Genomic DNA, 22251 nt, shown 5'->3' with positions numbered 1-22251 from the left:
TGTCTATAAAAAATGGAGTAGGGATTTTCGTATGTTTAAATCATTTTTTTTTATAGCAAACTGTATTAAAATAAATTTAAATAAGTTTATCTCGATGTATCTGAAAAAAATGTTGATTAATGTTGTGTAACTTTAAAAACATTATATTAACCTTTTAAACCTTATTTTATTAACTTAGTGTTCTGTCTGTTACTGTTGCATATATATATATATATGAGAGATTGTATGATTCAGGAAAACATTAAGTCAAATTGATGTTTGAGGAAAAAAGCTAGATCAATGAAAGTTTCTTAAATGTGAAGGACCTTAACTAAATAGCAAATCATGCAAGATTTAGTTTTGGTTGATGGAACAAATGATAACTTGCTTGAGCAGCAAACATGATAGTATTTGTAGATAAGCGAAAGAGATCCAGTTTTACAGGGGTGGGACAGAGGCTAAAGCTTGATAGCAAGAACAGTTCAACAATTCAACAATTGCGATTTTGGAGATTTTGATTTTGATTTTGTATTTATAGAAATAGAAAATGGAATCAGGAGTAAGAAAATAACACAATAACAAGAGGCAAACTTATAACTATTCAATGGATTGTATATATGGTTTCCATTAGAGATCAGTAGTAAAGAATATTATGAGAAAACATAGGAGGCTCAGTAAGAGTGTTACCATTAAATAATATAGGAATATCATAGAGATAAGATAGGAATATCATAGAGATAAAATAGGAATATCATAGAGATAAGATAGGAATATCATAGAGATAAGCTAGGAATATCATAGAGATAAAATAGGAATATCATAGAGATAAGATAGGAATATCATAGAGATAAGCTAGGAATATCATAGAGATAAGATAGGAATATCATAGAGATAAGAATATCATTAATATTGAAATAACTATTAGCAGTAAACAGCTGAGTTTTGAATTTTTGATTTTTTTGATTAAAATTCACCAGTCATCGCAAACCAATAAAAAACCAAGCATATAACTTTGTGGTGCCCTAAAGTTACCGGAAAGCCAGGAGAGTGTTGTCCATCAAGAACAACTTTGATACTTAAGTTAAAATAAAAAGATTCAATAAAGTTAAAAACTTTTTCAGACACATTATATGAAGCAGACAATAAGGACCAGCATGCACTTACATGCACTTACCACTTACAGCGAGGACCAGTTATGACAGTTATGTTGCCTGAACCACAAAGGATTAAGAGTGAGTGTAAGAAATGACTTTAGTAGCATGAATTGGTGTATAAGTATATGACCAGGAAGAGCATGTAACTTGACATCTTTGTGAATCAAAGGATAAAATCCATCAACACTGAGATCTTTTTTTTCTTTTTTTCTTTTTTAAACAACTTCGCTTCCAACAAGGCTGCAAGCAACCACAATTAGAGTTGGAAGTTACTGGAAAAGAAAAGATGAAGATTGTAGAGCAAGATAACGCTTGACAGAGGACTTAAAGGATTGCAAATTATATAAATCAGGAAAGCAAGATGTAGGAAGCGAATTCCAAATAGCTGATGTTTGAGGAAAAAAACTAGAGGAATAAGAGTTTTTGGACACTTAGGAACATTCACAGAAAAAGGATGAGACTTAATTAAATGACGAGTAACATGAGAATGAATTTTAGTAGATGGCACAAGAGACGCTAGCTCTTTAGAGCAGTGCCCATTATAGTGTTTGTAGAAAATAGAAAGAGAAGTGACATTACGACAATGTGATAATGGTTGGAGGTTGGCTGCAAGAGCAGGTCCAACTATGTTTATAATGTGTTTTTGCACCTTGTCTAAAAGAGAAAGGGCATCATTAGAAGATCTGCCCCAAATATGACAACAGTATTCCATACAAGGTCAATTTGAGATTTATAGAGATAGAGAATAAAATCTGGAGTAAGAAAGTGTCGAGCTCGATAAAGAGATGCAACCTTAGCAGATGCTAATTTTGCAACTGATCTAATATATGGTTTCCAAGAAAGATCGGAAGTAAGAGTTAATCTTAGAAGATGAAGAGTAGATGACCATTCATAAATATAGGGAGATCTAAATTATTGCGATAATGATTGACTGAAAAAATTGAGTCTTCTCTGAATTAAAGTTCACCAGCCACTGTGAGCTCCATGCTGTAGCAGAAGTGAGATCCTTTTCAAACTCAAATGCCCTCTTCAAGCAATCAGAGAGTGTTGGCTTCTTATCATGACAAGAATAAATGGTAGTATCATCAGCAAACAATGCCACCTTAGATGTGAGAAGATCTGGAAGATCGTTAATGTAAATTAAAAAGAGTATAGGGCCAAGAATTGAACCTAATTTATGACCCTGAGGAACCCCTAAAGTTACAGAATAAGAAGAAGAGTGCTGTCCATCAAGGACAACTTTTATACTACGATTGGAAAGGAAGGATTCAATAATCTTGAAGATGTTACCAGATATACCATAAAGGAGTTGGAAAGTTGGCTATTTGAGTTAGAGATTGAGAAAGGAAAAAGTTGTGGGCTTTAATGCCTGCAGAGTTGCTGATACGAGAGCCAAGCCATTCAGTGTGATGAGCATTAAAGTCACCGACAACAACAATATTAGCTGATGGATAAAGAGAGAGGGCTTGGTCAATGTGATCAGAAATAATATCAAAAAGAGTGCAGCCTTGAGATGAAGGAGAGCGATATAGAACAAAGAGAAAGGCGATAGAGTAAAGTGGTGCTAAACGAAAGCACATAAAAGAATAGTTTGTGGATTCAAACCTAGTTTCCCGACAAATCGGTCAATTCTTACGAATGTAAATGCCCAGACCAAGCATGTGACTATTGGAGTCTTTACAAATTAAAGGAAGATAACCATCAACACTAAAATCACAAGATGAGACAGCTGAACTCAAATTAGTCTCACAAAGAGCAAGTAGGTCTGGTGAACTTTGCAAGAGATAAGACTCAACAGAAGAAAAGTTACTTCGAAGACCACGAATATTAGTGAATGATAGGTTTAGAGAACTTGGTGATGATGATGGTTTTTTGTGTTTTATAGTTTTTGGTACTTAATTCATTTTTAAATTTGTTAAAGAACTTGATTCAAAGCATAGATAGTACTCAGTACACTGTTTAATAGCCCAAGCAATTGCCTCATTACTATTAATAGATCCTAAGCTGTAACAAAGGGCTCCAAATGTGGTCTTGGCAATGCACACCAAAAGTACAAACAGGGACACCACCCATGCACAACATGGCACTGTTAATACTTTGATATTTTTCAGCTGTTGATGAAATCAGCCTCTCTGAGAGCTACCACAGAGTTCAGGAAACCTGACTACCAGCCGGCCTCAAAACCAAAAAACTGAGATTTAGAGCTGTACCCTCATTAGAAGATAATAGAATGAGTTGCCTAGTCATAAAAACAGAGACACAAGCAAAACTCATGCATTGAGTCAAGAAGATCCAGTATTCAACATCCCAAACTGGAAACAATGTATTAAAAATACATCTGCGCCAGCCTAATAGATGAAGAAGGGGTGCGAGGCTGGTCAACAGATAGAATCTGTTTACCCCTTAAGTTTTTGCCTAGAAGGCCTTCTACAAGACAGTAGCTGGATGCATTTAACATCTGCCCAAGATGATTATTTTTATTGAGACACCATCTCTAGCCTTTACTCAACCAAGAGCCCTAAGGCAGGGGGTGTTTTAAGTCAGAGTTGGCATCTTCTAGCCTTTGCCTAAAAAGGCATTTCCTACAAGGTAGCAGGACATGAAGCAGATTGTACTGGGTTACATGTTACCAGTAGCAGGATAACCTGATGATAAAGCAGTTAAACTTAAATTTTTACAAACAGCAATTATGTCTGATGAGTTTTTCAAAAAGTAAGGTTACACTGTGAAAAGTTTCTTCACAATAATGCTCACCAAAATCACTAACAGGGACACTTTCCATGTGCAACATGAAACAATTAATACTCTGCCGCTATTTAATACTAATATTTTGTAGCTGTTGATGGAATCAGCCTCTCTGAGAGCTGGCAACAGGATATAAGGCAGGTTATACTAGATTACATGTTGGCAGCAGCAAGGTGATTATGATGATTTTTATTCTGACCTAAACCAAACCATTTATCATCATTTATTAATAAATCATTTATCACCCTGCAGTAAAAATCTTAACTAGATATTACTCTGATTATCGTAGCTTTTTTTGATGTTTAAGAAAGATATTTTCAGAAATGGAGCAAAATTTAAACTTGGGTACTTCTATGTTTATATCAAACTAGCAGTAAGCAACATGTAATACAGGTTATGGTCAGTCGGTTCTGCACCTACCATTTATACTGGGTGTCTGCCAATTTTATGTTCGCTTTCTTTGACTTTTTTCATGATCGCTATTTTTCATGATTTAATTTATAGTTGCAAAAACTCAACTTCAGAAATGATGGGCTTTATCACTTTTAGAAAAATGTCTTTCAATCAAAAATATAAAATCATCAATAAAATAAGCATTAAAAGTTTAGTGAGAAGGTTATAAAATAATCTGCCATTTAAAATCTTATTTTTATACAATTAAAAGCATTATTTGAATTGTTTGCTTTCTTAAAACCGTTAAATGCTCATAACTAAATTAATTGATTACAAATAACTAAACAATTGATGGCAAATATTTTTTAAAGAAAAATTTTGGGAAAATTTTAATTTTTTTTTAAATTTCCAACCCATTCATTTATTACAAAAATAACAAATTTAATTACAATCAAATATGTTTTTAGCAATTTAACAAAAAAAAAATGTAAACTCTGTTCTTCTATAATTAATAAGTTCTAAACTCTGATCTCATTAATCATGTGACATCATGTGACATCATGTGACAAATCTAAAATAAAAGTTGTAATGGATAAGTAGATATAAAAGAAATGAAAAAAAAAACATAATAATAACTGGAAAACACCTGAAATAACAATGATAAGAATAATAAATTTGTTTTCAGTTGGTTTATATGATTGCAATACAGATGAAAACATATGTGTAATGCATGGTCATAAAGGAGGAATTACACAGGTGCAGTTTACAAATGATGGATGTTATTTATTCAGTGGTGGACGAAAGGTAGATTAATTTTAACAATCCTGTTAAGCAATTGAAAAATTAATGTAAATAATGTACATTTGTGTATATATATATATATATATATATATATATATATATTTATATATATATATATATATATATATATATATATATATATATATTTATATATATATACATATATTATATATTATGTATTATATATTATATACTATATATATATATATATATATATATATATATATATATATATATATATATATATATATATCTGTGTGTGTATCACTGTAATGCACAGTTTTGTCCTCAAAAACATGTTTTTTTTTTTTTTGTATTATTATAAATTTGTAAATTACAAATTTTAATTTTAAATTATATTCAGATTTTCATTTATCTGTTAAAAAATATTTAATGAAATTAATACTCAAACTTTAATTTTAACATCATACACTATTATGAACATTTTGCTGTCAGTGTCTTCTGTCAGTTGGTGTGTACACTTTTCTATTTGCATAAAAGATTCAATTGGTGTTCATACATTTACTGAGGGTACTGGTTTCGCTGTTCTGTTCGCTGTTTTTTTGTTTAAAGGACAATTATTTTATTAAAAAAAGCTTTGCTTTTTTTTTTTTTTTTTTTTAAAATTAAAGCATGAATTGAAAAATTACTATTTGTATTTGTATTTGCTAATCTTTTTATATAGTTACATAGATTACTTTTTTTATGGCTTTAAAAAATATAAGTTTTAGCATGTTTTTTTTTTTAATATTGCAGTGCGACCATCAACTACAGTTAAAATATTTCACTTTCAGATATTATTTTGGTTGCTTAAAAGTTAGACAACTAATTTTAGATGACTTTATTAAATATGATAAAAATGTTTTATTCAAATGAATAAAAAATTTACAGAATTGTTTAAAGGTACAATATAATTGTTAGTTGTGAACATTGAACATTTATTGCTTAATAAAAAAATATTGATTTACGATTTTTTATTTTTTTTAAATGAAATGATTTATATATTATTTATATCTTATCATTAAACTTTTAATTTTAATTAAATTGATTTATTTAATTTACAAAGAGTTTATGTTACTGACATCTTTTAAGTTTAAAATGATGACTTAATCCACCTTTTTAGTTGAGTTATATAATATTTTTGGATAGGGAAGGGGGGGGGGGTGTTTTTTATGACTTACAAAATTTTTTAAGTGAAAATTTTATTTTATTATTTTTATTTATTTAACCTAAACAAACAGATGGTTTAGCATCCGATCAAGGCAAACAAATGGTTTAGCATTGGACCAAGGCAAACAGAAAGTTAAGCATCTGACCAAGGCAAACAGATGGTTTAGTATACCCCTGCAGTATCACAGAGAAAAATACAATTTTCTAGAAAAGTCTGAAAAAATTTTTTAGGTATGAAAGTGTATAATCGAATTGATTTTAGTTTTAAAATAATTAATTGTTGTCTGTGGAAAAAATTCGAATATTGAATTTTGAAATTTCTTACTTTCATTTTCTTACCTTGTATCAATTTTAAAATTTTAAAACTTAAAAATATCAAATATTTTAAATCATTCAGATATTAAAAAGTATTTGGAAATTTTGCAGTTTTTCTCATAATTTTAATTTTTTTTTGAAAGGGAAGGGAGGAGCTTAGATCAATTTGTACTTAATTATTTAGTTGCAAAACAGTCAATATTAACATTTCAAATCAAATCAAATGTCATGGTAATAATTTTCTTCGTGAGAATGCAAACCTAATGTCATGGTTTTATATTCTTTGTGGGAAGGGTGATGCTTAAGAATCCTATTTCAACTAACTTATCTAAAAAGGTATTGCTATAAAAATGTTTAAAAAATGGTACAAATAAAATAATGTTGTCTAACTTCCTGATCTATAATTGATAGAAAGCTCCCTCATGCACAAAAGAAAAATTTGCTGCACATTTTTTTCAATTTTGGTGGAAAACGTAAAGTTATTGCTGAAAGACTAGCATTAGTAATCGTAAAAAAAAAACTTCTTGCTTCCTATGATACAGTTTGTTTCTAGGTACATTTTTTGTTATGTTGCCAGCTCAAGCAAAATCTTTATTTTCTACATTTTTAGGCCCTCAATCTCCATAGCTTGAGATAAATTTCCAGAAAAACCATTTTTATCTCTTCAGACTTTGATACATGTTTAAAATCAGAATGAGATAAAAACTTACTTTAATACAGAATAAGTATTCCTTAGAATACTTATTCTGTAGAATATTATTCTATATTCCTTATAACACTTTTAGAAGTACTATAATTCTAGATTTAAAACTCTTGGAAAGTCTGGTATTAAAAAAAAAAATTTATTCCAAATATGGCTGTAGGCAACCACAATGTTGGGAGTTGACAAAAAGGAGAATCAAAGATGATAACAAATGGTTGTCTTCCTTATTTCTCTTAAAAATTAAAGACATAAAAAAATGTAAATTTTTTATGTCTTTAATTTTCATGAGTCAGGAAAGTATGAAGATAATAGAGAATTCTTATGTATTAATGTTTAAGTAAAGAAACTAAATAAATAGTTTTTTGAGCATGAAGGAACAGTTACAGTAAAAGTTGTGCAGCCTTGCTGAATGTCGAGCGAGATTGTATTATGGTTGGTGGAACAAGAGATAAAAGCTTGCTTGATTAGTGACCCCAGGAGGATTTGTAGATGAAAGAAAGAGATGCAACCTTATGACAATTGGACAAAGGTTGATGTTTAGCAGCTAGAGCAGGTTTAACTACATTTATGATGCATGCAATAAAACTGCATTTACAATTTGGACTTTGTCTAAAAGAAAAATAGGATGATTAAAATAATCAGCCTTAATATGACAACATTTGATAAAAAGTCTATAAGAGATTAATTGAAGCAAAGAATGGAATTTTTTAAAATCTAATTCACTCCTAACAATGCTGTAAGCAACCACTATTAGGTTGGGAGTTACTAGAAAACAAAGAATAGAGTTAAAGAGCAAAAAAAAAAAGGTTGACAGAAAACTTGAAAAGATGTAGATTGTATGGATCTGGAAAACACAAAACAGAATATGAGTTTTGGTTAATGGAAATAGAGATGATAGCTCCTTTGAGTAGTAACCATGATAGTATTTGTAGAAAAGAGAAAGAGATGTAACCTTAGGATGGTGGGAGAGAGACTCAAGTTTGGTAGATAAAGCAGGTCCAACTAAATTTACTATGTGTTTTTGGACTTTGTCTAGAGGAGGAAGAGCATCATTACAAGAACTAGTCCAAGTATGGCAAGATTCCATACAGGAACAAATAATAGATTTGTAGAGGTAAAGAATGGAATCAAGAGTAAGAAAATGACAAGCTTGATAAAGAGAAGCTTGTCAGATGCCAACTTTGCAATGGATTGTATATATGGTTTCCATGAGAGGTCGCTAGTAAATGATAATCCAAAAAGACATAAAGAAAAGGACTCAGTGAGATGGCTGCCATTCATTAATATAAAAATGTTGACAATATTGTGATAATTATTTGCAGTAACTAATTGAGTTTTGTTGGAGTTAAAATTCACAAACCACTGCAAGCCCCAAGCTGTTACAAAAAAGAGATTAGATTCTAGATTGGCTGCCTGTTCTAAGCAATCAAAAAGAAACAACTTTTTGTCAAGGCAGGAGTGTAAAGTTGAGTTGTCAGTTAATAGAGTCTATTTAGATATAAGGTTGTCATAAAGATCATGCAGGGTCAAGGATAGAACCTTGAGGTACCCCTGAAGAAGAATAATGTTGGCTTTCGATAATGACTTTAATACTGTGGTTAAAAAGAAACAATTTGATTATCTCAAAAACTTTCCCAGATAAACCACATAAAAGAAGCTTATGAAGAAGACCAGCATGGTAAACTTTATTGAAAGCTATAGCCCTTGCTTTGCAGCCTCCGTCTAATGCATGGCAGAATCTGTCAGTAGCAGCAGTTAGCGAGTAAACTATAGAACAAGAAGATCGAAAACCATATTGGTTGTCAGATAGTTATCAGACTCGAGTTGGAATGTTAGAAATTTGTTGATTAAAGACTCAAAGACCTTGCTAATAATAAAGTGAAGGCTGATTGGACAATAGTTGTAGGGGTAAGAATGTTCTCCAGAGTTTTTAAAAGTTTGAACCACAGATGCAATTTTCTAGCAGGCAGGAAAATAAGGTTCAATCAAGTACTTATTAAATAGTTTAAAGAGAATTGAAGAGGGTTTTGGAGAACACTCTTGTTATTATTAAGGAAATCTTATAAATGTTAGGTTAATCTTGACAAAGCTCATCTTTAAAAAATGTGAATTTGTTTAGCCCTGCTACTTGAATCTTTCCAATAATATTTGTTGTTTTGAATTGTAATCAAGTGCAGATTTTTGCATTTGATGTTACTTTCCTAAACAATGAAAAGTATTTATGCAACAATAAAATGTAGGAAGTTTTTTTAACAAGTAATCACAGTTTCACAATATATTATGTTAGGATTATAACTTTGATTGAAAAAATTAACTTGTTTCGTAATGCAGCACTATTGTTTGCATTTTTCAGTACTTTTGTAATTTAAAATTATTATTATTATTATTTTATTTTTTTGTTGTTTTAACTTTATATTTGTAGTGTACTTTATAGTTATATATTTACTACACTCCATTTGAACAAATAAAGCATGAAATTTTTAAATTTATTTTTTTCCATTGATGACAAGTGATAAAAATTATATTAGTATGACCCTGCATGCTCGTACTGACATACCTCATAAAAATTTGAGGTATGTCAGTACGAGCATACAGGGTTGTTTGATTTAATTTGCTCTCAGTGACAATATAATTTGCTCTCAGTAACTCTCATGTGTTTTCAGTCAAGCTTTAAAGTCATCTTTTAGTTTAAAATGTTTGTAAAAAAACTTTCTTTTTTTTTTTACAAACATTTCAAACTAAAATTGTTCGTTTAGTTCAATTGAACAGTTATGTATAGAAAATTGCATCAATAAAAAACAAAATTTGGAATATTTTAATCACAATAACTACATATCAAATAACCGTAACAAACAAAGGAAAAAATATTCAATTTTTTATATATTTTATATAACTGAGTTTTAATTCTCATTATATTCCACCAATTCCTGGAATTAAAATGGTATAAAATATAGTAAATAATAATAGAATTAAAATGGTATAAAAAAGCCATAAAATTGATAACAAACTTCCTATATGTACAAAAAGAATTATTTAAGATTATTTTAACAAATGTCAAATATACCAAAAGAACCGTTAAATTATTACAACAAAAGTGAATTAAAAATTAAAGAAAGTATTCATATAGGATGGGAAAAACCCAAATACTGTTTTTAACAAATATATTTTAACATAATAATATTTTAAAATAATGAAATGTTTTTAAATAAAATTAAAAAAACTGTCTTATTTCTAAAAGTATTTTCACATTTTGTGCTGAGAAGTTTTGGAAATATATATATATATATATATATATATATATATATATATATATATATATATATATATATATATATATATATATATATATATATATATATATTTGGGCAATTCCATTTTTAAGATATGTTACACGCGCAACTACTTTATCAATTTAAACTGTATTAAACCTATTTAAATTAAATTTTTAGCTATTTATGAAGAATAAAATAGCATATATCTATGTATGAAGAATAAAATAAGCTAAAAAAGTTTGAGTTCGGCCAAAAGAGACCGAACTTTTTACTGAGAATGCCACTTAACTTACATTATGCAGAAAACAAGGTAAAAAAATTGTATCAACTTTTAGGTCAGATTTCTGCGAATCAGTAAAGCGGATTGTATTAGAAATTTTCTAAAGATATTGAGAATTCTAGACCAATTAAACAAATATTAAAAAATTTATCAGAAATGACCGGGTAAGAAAAATAAACTTGTTTTTTTGATACTATATATTCAACTTATGTTACCAAGCTATTACAATTGAGGATTTTTTATATCTATTTTGAGGAGTTTTTTAGAGTTATGTAACAGAAAAATTGAAAACATATTGAACTCATTCATCAAAAACAATTAACAAAGGCAATTTTAAAAAACTGTTGGCATTCTTCCTGAGTGATTTTTTGTAACATTTATGAAAATTGTCAAATCAAAAAACATTTTTTTCCGCATGACCAAAAGTAACTTTAAAAAATGACTTTAGTATGACAACTTTATTAATACTTATTAAGTCTTTTAAATAAGAAATTTTTTTAGTTTGTTGAAAATTTTACTTACTCTTCTTATGTTTATGCGTATTATTTTCATTAGGTTGAATTTTTAAAATGCTGCAAAGTATTCACATTTTAAAATATTTTTTGATGAAAAAGCGCCTGAAATTTAGTAAACTCATGTATTTTTAACTTATGTTACACAAAATTACAAAAAAACTAAAATGTGCTTTAACTAAGCATCGTTATTCAAAACTTTAAATGTAAAAACGTAATATTTAATAATTTGTTGCTTGTTTTATTAAAAAGTTTAAGTTTTTTAAGTAAATTTTAGAAAAAACAAAACTTTCATATTTTTTTTTTAATTTTGTTAACTTACGTTACATGAAAATTGAAAAAGTTCTTTCGTTATTCTCTTGAAATATATATATCTTTTAAATTATAAAATTTGACCAACAACAAATTGAACATGTTTGCTCCATTTTTACACTAAATTAATTCGGATTATGCAAATAAATTCAAAATTGGTTAAAATAACATTTACAATGATACTTCTTTTATCATGCAACAATGAGTAAAACTGCAACTTTTGAAAGCATAAAAATGACTTAATTAATTTTAGTACTAAAGGTATATTTTAAATAAACTTTTATTTACGTCTACATCAATATTCGTTAGCTAAAAGTTGACAGAAAAAATAGAATAAATCTTGACTACTTTTTCATTTCCGCCATGGAATTGCCCATCTCTCTCTCTCTCTCTCTCTCTCTCTCTCTCTCTCTCTCTCTCTCTCTATATATATATATATATATATATATATATATATATATATATATATATATATATATATATAACGTTTGGCAGATAAGCCACTAGTGGCTTATCTGCCAAACAACCTTTATGAATGTTCACAATTAACGAAGGCTAAATATATCCAAGAAAAAATAGATTTTGTGGTTGAGTCCAATTTCATAGAGGAAAAAGTGTCTAATGAATAAAGCAGATATTTGTAATAATAACTCCAGTGTATCTTATCTTTTAAATAATCTGTCGTACTCAGAGGACAATGACAGTAATATTTTGCCATACCCACCAAAGATTTTGCAATCTACTAAAGATGTTTCCAAAAATGGCCGAGAATCAACATATTTCATACTGACATCTAAGGAAGCATTTCATACTGACATCAAGGAAAATGATGAACGAATGGGTGTCCTGTGGAAACTGTTGTAATTAGTATCAGGAGAGCTGTGCATTGGGTTTTTGAAGATGAAAACTTTGTTTGTTATGTTTGTATATGCTGTTAGGTATTTTAAAAGAATCTGTTTTTAATTTGCTATTAAAAAAAATAATCAGTAATTCTTAAGTATTTACTTGTGTATTTTTTTTATTAAAATATAATATTTCTATTGTTAAACCTCATTACAACCTTTTTCAATTAATTTATTTTTTTAAGGTTGTTGTTACTAATGTTTTGTTGTTGAAATTATATATATATAAAAATATATATATATATTTTAAAATCAATATAAAATTCTGGTTCTTTTGAGACCCAGGTTGATATACTTTTGAAGAAAAAAAAAATTCATTGATATATGGGTGCCAGTGTGTAATCAAGGGTCATGGTGGGTGAACTTTTTTAAAAATTAGATAAAACAAATGACTTTTCAGTTACTTTTAACCCAAAGTTCATCTCTTTTTTGTATTGGAAACTGGAGATACCAAAAATTTACCAAAAAGTCACATCCCTAATATGTATATATATATATATATATATATATATATATATATATTTATATATATATATATATATATATATATATATATATATATATATATATATATATATATATATATATATATATATATATATATACACACAAACATAATTTTATTGGGAACAGAAAAATACTACAGACATTAAATCCTGATTTAATATTCTTCTCTAACACAGCTTTTACCCATGCTGCTCTCAACAAACCACAAAAATTCTTATGTGAAACTAATACACCTGGATATAGATTCATCATATCTTGGCAAGCAACATTGTAATGTTGTTTGAGAGATCCAAATACACTCTGATCACAAGGTTGAAGCCAATTTGGTGTGTACCCTGAAAGTTCAACTATGATGATGTTGTTCTTGATTGCTGAATCAATCAATTCCATGAAATTATGAGATCCATGTCCATGACTTCAAATTAAAATTTGAAGTTGATCAGGTCCTATGTTAGGCAGAGAAGATTTGGAAAACCAAAGTAATGCAATACTCTGTTTAGTCCATCCAGAATTGGAAACACTCCAAGTACTTCTCTTAGGAGCTCCAAGTACTTCATAGCTATTTAAAGCCCATTGGGTTTTACCTTTCACAATAGTATGAGGAGGTATATGACTGCCTGAGGCACTAATTGTGGCAATAATTGTTATTGTTTCTTGATTTCCACTTGTCTGACTTTGTACATATTGTGAACTTGACTTAGTAACAACCTTGTCAGTGTATGCTGCAATTGCAAAGCAGTTTCATCCATATTCCACATAGTGGGCTTTGCAACTAAAACCCACTTCATCCAGAGCTTGTTTAAGAGCATCAAAATAAATAAAAACTGTATCCTACCGCCTTCATCAGTTTTTCCATTAAGGTGATTTTGCAAAGGCATCAATGAACCTTATAAGTCTTGGATGCAGTATGTTGAGTCATTCTTTTTTCTTTGACTGCTGTGACTGCTTCTACCATTTCGCTTTCCAACTATTTTAAAATTTAACAACTTTTCGAAATTTAAAGTTTGATTTTTTTATTTGTATATACCTTTTTAATTTAAGTGGGACTCTTATCTCTACCTAAATGTGTTATTTATAAAACCAAAAATAATAACAAATTTTTAAATAAAGATAAATTTTTTGAATAAATAAAACCAAAAAGAATAACAAATATTTATAGCAAAAAAGATTAAATTTTTGATATAAATACATTCATTTAAAAAAAAAGCAATCACTTGCTATATTCAACACATGATTTAGGGGCTATTCTAGAAAATTAATTAAAATACAGTCAGCACTGATGAAACAGGTCTTGAATAGCCCCTGTGATTATAATATTCTATTATTATAATATTTTAACATATAATCACATTTTAATATAATAATCAAATTTAATATTAAAACCACAATATGATATTTTAGCATGAAGATAAATATTATATATATATATATATATATTTAACATTTAAGACAGCAGCACATGTTTCAACTAATTTATAGTCAGCCTCAGTTTGGTTTAAAAGACTTATTTAATTTTATATACAAATATTCTACAGTAATTTTCTTACTATAGAATATTTGTATATAAAATTAAATTTTTTTTTAAATCCTACTGAAGATGACAATAAATTAGTTGAAACATATGTTTATTTATATATATATATATATATATATATATATATATATATATATATATATATATATATATATATATATATATATATATATATATATATATATATATATATATGTTTATATATATATGTATATATATATATATATATTTATATATATATATATATATATATATATATATATATATGTTTATATATATATGTATATATATATATATATATATATATATATATATATATATATGTTTGTATATATATGTATATATATATACATATATATATGTATATATATACATATATATATGTATATATATATACATATATATATGTATATATATATGAAAACAAAAACAAGAAAGTTCAAACTAAAATATAATTTTAATAATAATTAAAATTATATTTTTATTATTATTAAAATTATATTTTATATTAAGTTCAACTTAACACGTATAAATTAAACTTTAATTCAATTTTTTTTTATCACCAAAATTTTGATATGTAGAAAATTCACATTACCATCCATCTGAATTTGAAGATTTCTTTTCTTTCTTGCAAACTATCAGTGTTGTACAAAAAAATCCAATTTCATAATAACTTTTAGGCAATTTTTTTAAATTGAAGTTAAAAATGAGCGAAGGCATGATATCTGATAAGGTAGGTGTGCAGTAGGATTTCTTCATTCCAAAAAAGGGTTTAAGAAATCAATTTCAAACTTTTTTTCAGAAAAAACAGAATAGTTTTAAGCTAATTCTATAAAATGCTTTTTTCCCTTTTTTTTCTCTTTTGTAATTTAAAAATGGACTCTTTTGTGGCTTAAAATGAAGTTGAGGAACTAAATTTTTAGTGCTTCAACTTCTTTATCATTGAGAGTTCAAGTTTTTGCATAGCAATTTGATCAAAATTTTAGTAAGTTAAGTCACTAGTTAGTAAGTTAAGCCACTACTTCACTAAGTTAAGCAAGTTAATCATAAACAGAAATGCATCCTAACAAGTACTCTTTAATTTCCACTTTATTGTCTGATGACAAATCAACAATTTGTATTGTAAAAGGAAGTCTTTTATTAAAAATCTTTATAGGTTTATAATCAGTAATGATTGAATAATAACCAGCTTTCAAGAAGTATATTATTTCATCATTACTCTTCAATGCCATTAAATCTATTAACTTATTTTGAACATTTTTTCTGCAGTATTTTTTTAAAATATCATCTTTTATTGCATGTGCTAAATTCTTCCTAATATACTTTGTTAATAACTGTCAATATTGCATTGTATTCTTTGGGTTAATGTTAATTTTCTAGAAACATCACAGAATCAAGCTTTGTAGAATTTATATTTTTCCTGAGAATTCTTTGTTTTGAGGTGTAAACTGAGTTTATCTGAGTTGTAAACAGTATATCTGAGGTGTAAACAGTTTATCTGAGGTGTAAACTGAGTTTATTTGAGGTGTAAACAGTTTATCTGAAGTGTAAACTGAGTTTATCCAAGGTGTAAACAGTTTATCTGAGGTGAAAACAGTTTATCTGAGGTGTAAACAGTTTATCTGAGGTGTAATCAGTCTGAGCTTCTTTTAAAAACTATATTGTTTGGTAAAGCTAGTTAAAGTATTTCTTTAATTTTTATTTCAGTTTCCAACCACTATTGATAACATTTTATATGGGAGACACTATTTTTATGAACCCTCAACGCTTCAATGTCTCCATTTATTCAACAGAGAGTAATTTTGACTTCAATTTATTATTAAAAAGTTGACAGCAATAAGAATATAGCAACCAGAATCTCAATACTGTCAACCATCGCTATCTTCAGAGTATTGGTTTTTAGTAATCTAAACAGAACCAACTTTAATTAAGTGGGCTACAATATTGCAAAATTGAACAATTGGTCAATTGCCACAATCCAATTTTTTAGGTGTTTCTTGTTAACACTGTTCATTTTTAGAGATTTTCAGTTCAAATTATTTTTAATTTAGATTTTTTAGCCACTCTTTCCTGTAGATTGATATAAAATAGAAACCGTTGAAAATGAATTAAAAACTCTTTTTCTAAAAATGTATGTATTTATATTAGAACTGGCATTGAACCGCCCAAAACCTTTGTGATCCCTGGGACCAAAAGTTTACTGGATCATCCATCATACTGCAACTTATAAAATAATAAATAGCAAACAAATTAGTATACTTATTTTTTGTTTATATTCATTAAAAATCTTAAATCACATTGATGTTATTGTAGTAACGTCATTTGTCAGGTCTTCTTAGAAGCTAAATATGAAATAACCTCTTCATAAGAAACGCTATTGGCTTTTAAACGTAGTTTTTTGTCTGTTAGAAATTTCTATGAAGATCACAGGAAAGAAAATTTACATTCCTCTTCAATTACTTCAAATCTTGTTCACGTTTTACTTGTAAAATTGTCCAGTGCAATATTGAATACATTTAATTCACAGCTTTTGAATGCTTCTTTGTGGTTTTGCCAGCAGTTTCACCAGGGAGTATCTTCTTTTTTGCATTTTCTTTTCAACAAATATGATTAGATTGAGTTGCAAGTTCTTTCCAACTTCTTTTGCCTCTATCAAAATCAGGTCCCATTACTAATGAATCTAATTTGGAGTTATCAAATGGCTGTTTAGTATCTTTATTTTCATCCATGAGAGTGAGTGGATTAAAAAAATAGAGTCTCACATTGTTAAATCCTATCAAACAGCTAAACCAAAAAGTAGTAAAAACTACAAAAAAACAGAAATTCATCCACTCAGATAATGCATTTCATTATTATTTTCACAAGGTCTAACTCTTTTTGACGATGTAAGACTTTCAGGATCTTTTGGTTTTTTTGTAAGCGGCTTAATTACATCAATTCTTGAGCTCCATCAAATTTATGTAATGATAGCCCTGTCCCTGAAGGATTTTCCAATAAAATTGGATGCAGCTGAACAGATGATTTAGTTAATATTTTCAAAATAGGGTTTCACAGAAACCAAAGATTCAATATCGTGAGCACCACATCAGTTCAGAGAAAAGAATGAAAATTGGTTACGGATTATTCTGTTTAGTCAAAGCTTGAACTCCATTGTAGATACCTGCCATATTAGTGCTGTTGTTGTAGCACCATAACAATTTTTAATTGACCATAACAATTTTTAATGTCAATGGTTTAATGTCAAGCTCATTCTCATCTAACACATTTGATATCAACATTGTTATATCAGCTACCTTCTAGTTTAATTGACTTTTGTGACTTCCCATAAATGGTTTTTGCCATAATAGAAAAAACGAAAAACAAAAGTAAATTTTATTGGCGTTTAGCAATAATATGCAAATGATCCTGTAACACTTTGTTAATAACAGCAATAGTTTTGAGCGCATCAAGTTAACTTTTATGTACAACTTTTGATTCATCTAAAAGTGTTCGTTTATTTTTTCTCATTTTCTTTCCGAATTTTTCACCAGTTATTCCGGACAACTAGTTCAATTTTGAACTTTGGTTATTTAAGCTCAAACTTAAAACAATGCAAAGAACAAATTTCATATTTCAGAATTAATTTAATGTTATAAATTGCAGAGCAAAAGTCAGTGTTTACAATTTAAAAATCGGTTAAAAATAAATTTTATTGCTTATTTTACTTTTGTATATTTTTTTCGAAATATAGTCGTAACAAAATGCAAGCAAATTGAAAATATAAACACACAAAAAAGTTTTTAGAAAAAGTTCAACAATTAAAAATTATACAATTCCTTAAAAACTTAACAAACCCTTAAATACAACAGCATTCTTTTTTTTTTATGCAAAAAAGTGTGAATACATTAAAATTGTAAATAATAACCTTATAGAGTAATAATAACCCTTTTTAAACATATATAAAGTTTAAAATGCAAATAAAGTTATTATGTCATAAACAATTGTTGTTAGGCAAATTTTTTACCTGTACAATAGTTTCACAATAAATTTATGATTTCTTTGCGAAGTAAGTAGTTTTAATTTTTATCAAATATTTATAATTTATTGTTCTTTTTTTTTTAATTGGAAAATTACTTTAATTGCAAATTTCTTGAAAATCTGACACATAATATAGTATATATATATATATTCTATATTATATATATATATATATATATATATATATATATTTATATATATATATATATATATATATATATATATATATATATATATATATATATATATATATATATATATATATATATATATATATATATATATATATATATATATATATATATATATATATATATATATTATAGGTTGCAGAATTAAAATTACAGTAAAAAATATTTAAACTTTAAAATTAAAATAATTATGAAAAATTGAACAAGACTTACTTATCTGTAATTATCTGTGCACTTATTTTAATGTAGGACAATGAAATACTCTGCTGGGATATGAGGAGCACAGTTGAGCCTGTTTTTAAGTTATCTAGAGAAGTCAACACTAACCAAAGAATACAGTTTGATATTGACAGGTATTTACAAAGTATATTAAGGAAAATCGGTTCTTATAGAAAAAGAAAAGTTTAAAAATTAATATATATATATATATATATATATATATATATATATATATATATATATATATATATATATATATATATATATATATATATATATGAAATTTAATGCCAGCGCACGAAAAGCGCTGGCAGGGTGGTCATTTTTAAGTTAACCTGCGCGATTTAAAAAACTCATTTTTTTCTGCTATTTAATTTAAAATAAAAACAGCAAAAAGAATGCTTTGAATAAATACTAGATAAAATAATTAAAACAAAAAAACTGGTCAAAAAGCTATTTTTCATAAAAGTTTTGTTGCAATTTTAAACAAAACGCTATTATTTTTTAGTTTTTGCAGGCGTGTGAGTGAGCGCAAAAAGGCTAAACAGAAAGACTGATATATATGGGAAAATCCGCGAGAGTGTTGGTTGTAACATTTAACATTCTTTAAGCTATTAAAAATGAACCGAAAAAGGAAATGCCTTTAAACTATCCAGAAATGTGAAATACTTTCATATAATATAGTATGCAGAAGTTACAGCATTAATGTCTTCAACTTTTTTCAAAAATTAACTCTACAGAACGTGACGGTTGTAACGCTTACTTTTTACCCCTTATGAACAAAACAACCATGTCAGACTTAATGCAGCAAACGGCATGGTAAAAAAAAATCATTTGTTGTGTGTATTTAACACATATTGATATTATTATATGCTGCGTTTTATAGGTTTTATTTGAAGTTTTACAAGGATTTTTATGTTTTTTATGTCGTCATGGTCGTAACTGTGACAATTGTAACAAAAATTCCGATGCTTAAAAGCAACAAATAAAACGGTGCAATCAATGATGTAAGAAAAAAAGTATAAGTGATTATTAACAACCATGTATTATGTTCAAAAAATGCACTCTAACATTATCAAAGTTCTCAATTATGGATATACGATACAATTTTCAACGCTACACAACGGGACTGTATATGAGCTTCAAAACACGTTTATAAAATCCTTACAACTTAAAAACCATGCTACGGTATGATAAAATGATTTTTTTAAATAACTTTTTTGGTTAAAAGTATTTTGAAATAGTTAAAAAAAGAGTTATGGAGTTTAGTATGTGTTTTCATAACTTTTTTCTTTTTTTTTTTGTCTTTTCTCTTTTTCGCAGAATTGCCTATATATATATATATATATATATATATATATATATATATATATATATATATATATATATATATATATATATATATATATATATATATATATATATATATATATATATACATACATACATACATACATACATACAACCCTCAAGATTAGGGTTTGTACCAAATAATTTTTGCCGACCTAATGCCAATCTCTTAAACATTGAGGTCAGCAAATTATTGCCAACCTTTTTTTTCTAATTCCGAGAGTTGTATATATATATATATATATATATATATATATATATATATATATATATATATATATATATATATATATATATATATATATATATATATATATATATATATATATATATATATATATACACATATATATGTATATATATATATATATATATATATATACATATATATGTATATATATATATATATATATATATATATATATACATATATATGTATATATATATATATATATATATATATATATATATATATATATATATATATAAAGTTTGATTGAATTCTATTTTGTTGTATATGTATTACTCTTTCTTTATATATATTGTGTTTTGCACAAAAGCCCACATTTTTATACATGTTCACCCTGGACCACTTTAAATTAGAAAATATATTTAGGCAACCATCTCTGACAATCCAGTGTACTGAAAGTAGGTATGCTTATGAAGGATTTATATTCATACACATTTTGGAAGTAGTTGTGTTGCCAGTAATGTGAATGGAAAAAACATGCGGTTTAAAATAATGTTTAATTGCCGTAATGGAGTTACCCATAGGGAAGGCTGCTTGCAAATTCGAATGTAGAACAGCCAACTGGTGCTTGTCTTTTTTTAAAAAAAAAAGAAAGACAAACATTAGTTGTCATAAAATGAAAAAAAGAACAATACAAAATGGTGGCCAGCAAGAAAGAATTTATCAAAAATGTTATTACCTGTGTCGGAATCTGCAAGAAAAATTGTGCATAATTGATAATGAGTCTTGTTTCACTTTGCCTCACAGCACAATCAATGTAAATTATATTTTTTACTTAAGCAACGTTGAACAAACTCCTGACTAGTACCTTTTATTTAAGAATATCATAATGATAGCCAATACTGATTTTTGCTTGATCTACTGTCAAACGGGGTGACTTTGATAGGTTTTTGAGCATTTTTGCAAATAAACTCTTTTGTATAAATTTTTTTTTGAATTTTGTTCTTTTGATATAACATTATACTTTTCCTTTATAGGATTCCATTAAATATAATTTTTTTTTGGTTCTAATATATATTTTTTTAAGTCAAAAATGTTATCAATCTCAATCCTTTGTTGGGGGTGACTTTGATATTTATTATTTCTTAAAAGCTTATTAATTAAGCCATCTTCAAAAGTGCCATTTTTACTTTTTTTTTTTTTTTTTGTACTTTTTTTTGGAGTTTTACTAAGTTACAGCACAATTTACAAATATATTTTATTTTACTGGTAAAATTATAAATTTAGACAACATTGATAATTAGTTATCAAATATATCCACAAAATGGACAAAAAAACAAAAAACAATTTGGTGTTAATATGCTAAACATAACAATATAATATATCAATAGCATCGTTAGAGTTATTGTAATTAGCAGTTATAAAATAATACTAACAAAAAAAAGTACTAATTGTAATTAAATATTTATATAATATTAATATTATATAAATAATAAGTACTAATGTACTTTACTTGTTTAACCCCATTTAGAATAAAAAAAGATACCAAAACAAAAAAACCTAAAAATCACATTTTCTGAAGATTTTATAACAACTGGTGTTTAAACCGCATTAGGAATTAGTTGTTCTGTGTAGTACCTCTAAACTGCTGCAGGGTACTAATAAGTAAAATAAATGTTTGAAAGACAAACATTTTACTTATTAG

General features: G+C 27.0%; 1 protein-coding gene across 2 annotated transcripts in view; it reads left to right on the top strand.

Moving 5' to 3' along the window:
- The window catches only part of LOC136071778 (MATH and LRR domain-containing protein PFE0570w-like), a 52189-nt gene that overhangs the window by 25221 nt on the left and 4717 nt on the right, over positions 1–22251 (top strand). For both annotated transcript variants that reach the window (XM_065788423.1, XM_065788422.1), the window contains exons 11-12: positions 4957–5075; positions 19037–19140. In XM_065788423.1, coding sequence (XP_065644495.1) covers positions 4957–5075; positions 19037–19140 — 223 coding nt within the window. The remainder of the gene's footprint in view (positions 1–4956; positions 5076–19036; positions 19141–22251) is intronic.

Source organism: Hydra vulgaris, chromosome 01 (assembly GCF_038396675.1).
Source record: "Hydra vulgaris chromosome 01, alternate assembly HydraT2T_AEP".
NCBI classification, from domain to species: domain Eukaryota; kingdom Metazoa; phylum Cnidaria; class Hydrozoa; order Anthoathecata; family Hydridae; genus Hydra; species Hydra vulgaris.
Note: the sequence above shows the minus strand (reverse complement) of the source record. Positions and strands in the feature narration are given on the sequence as shown.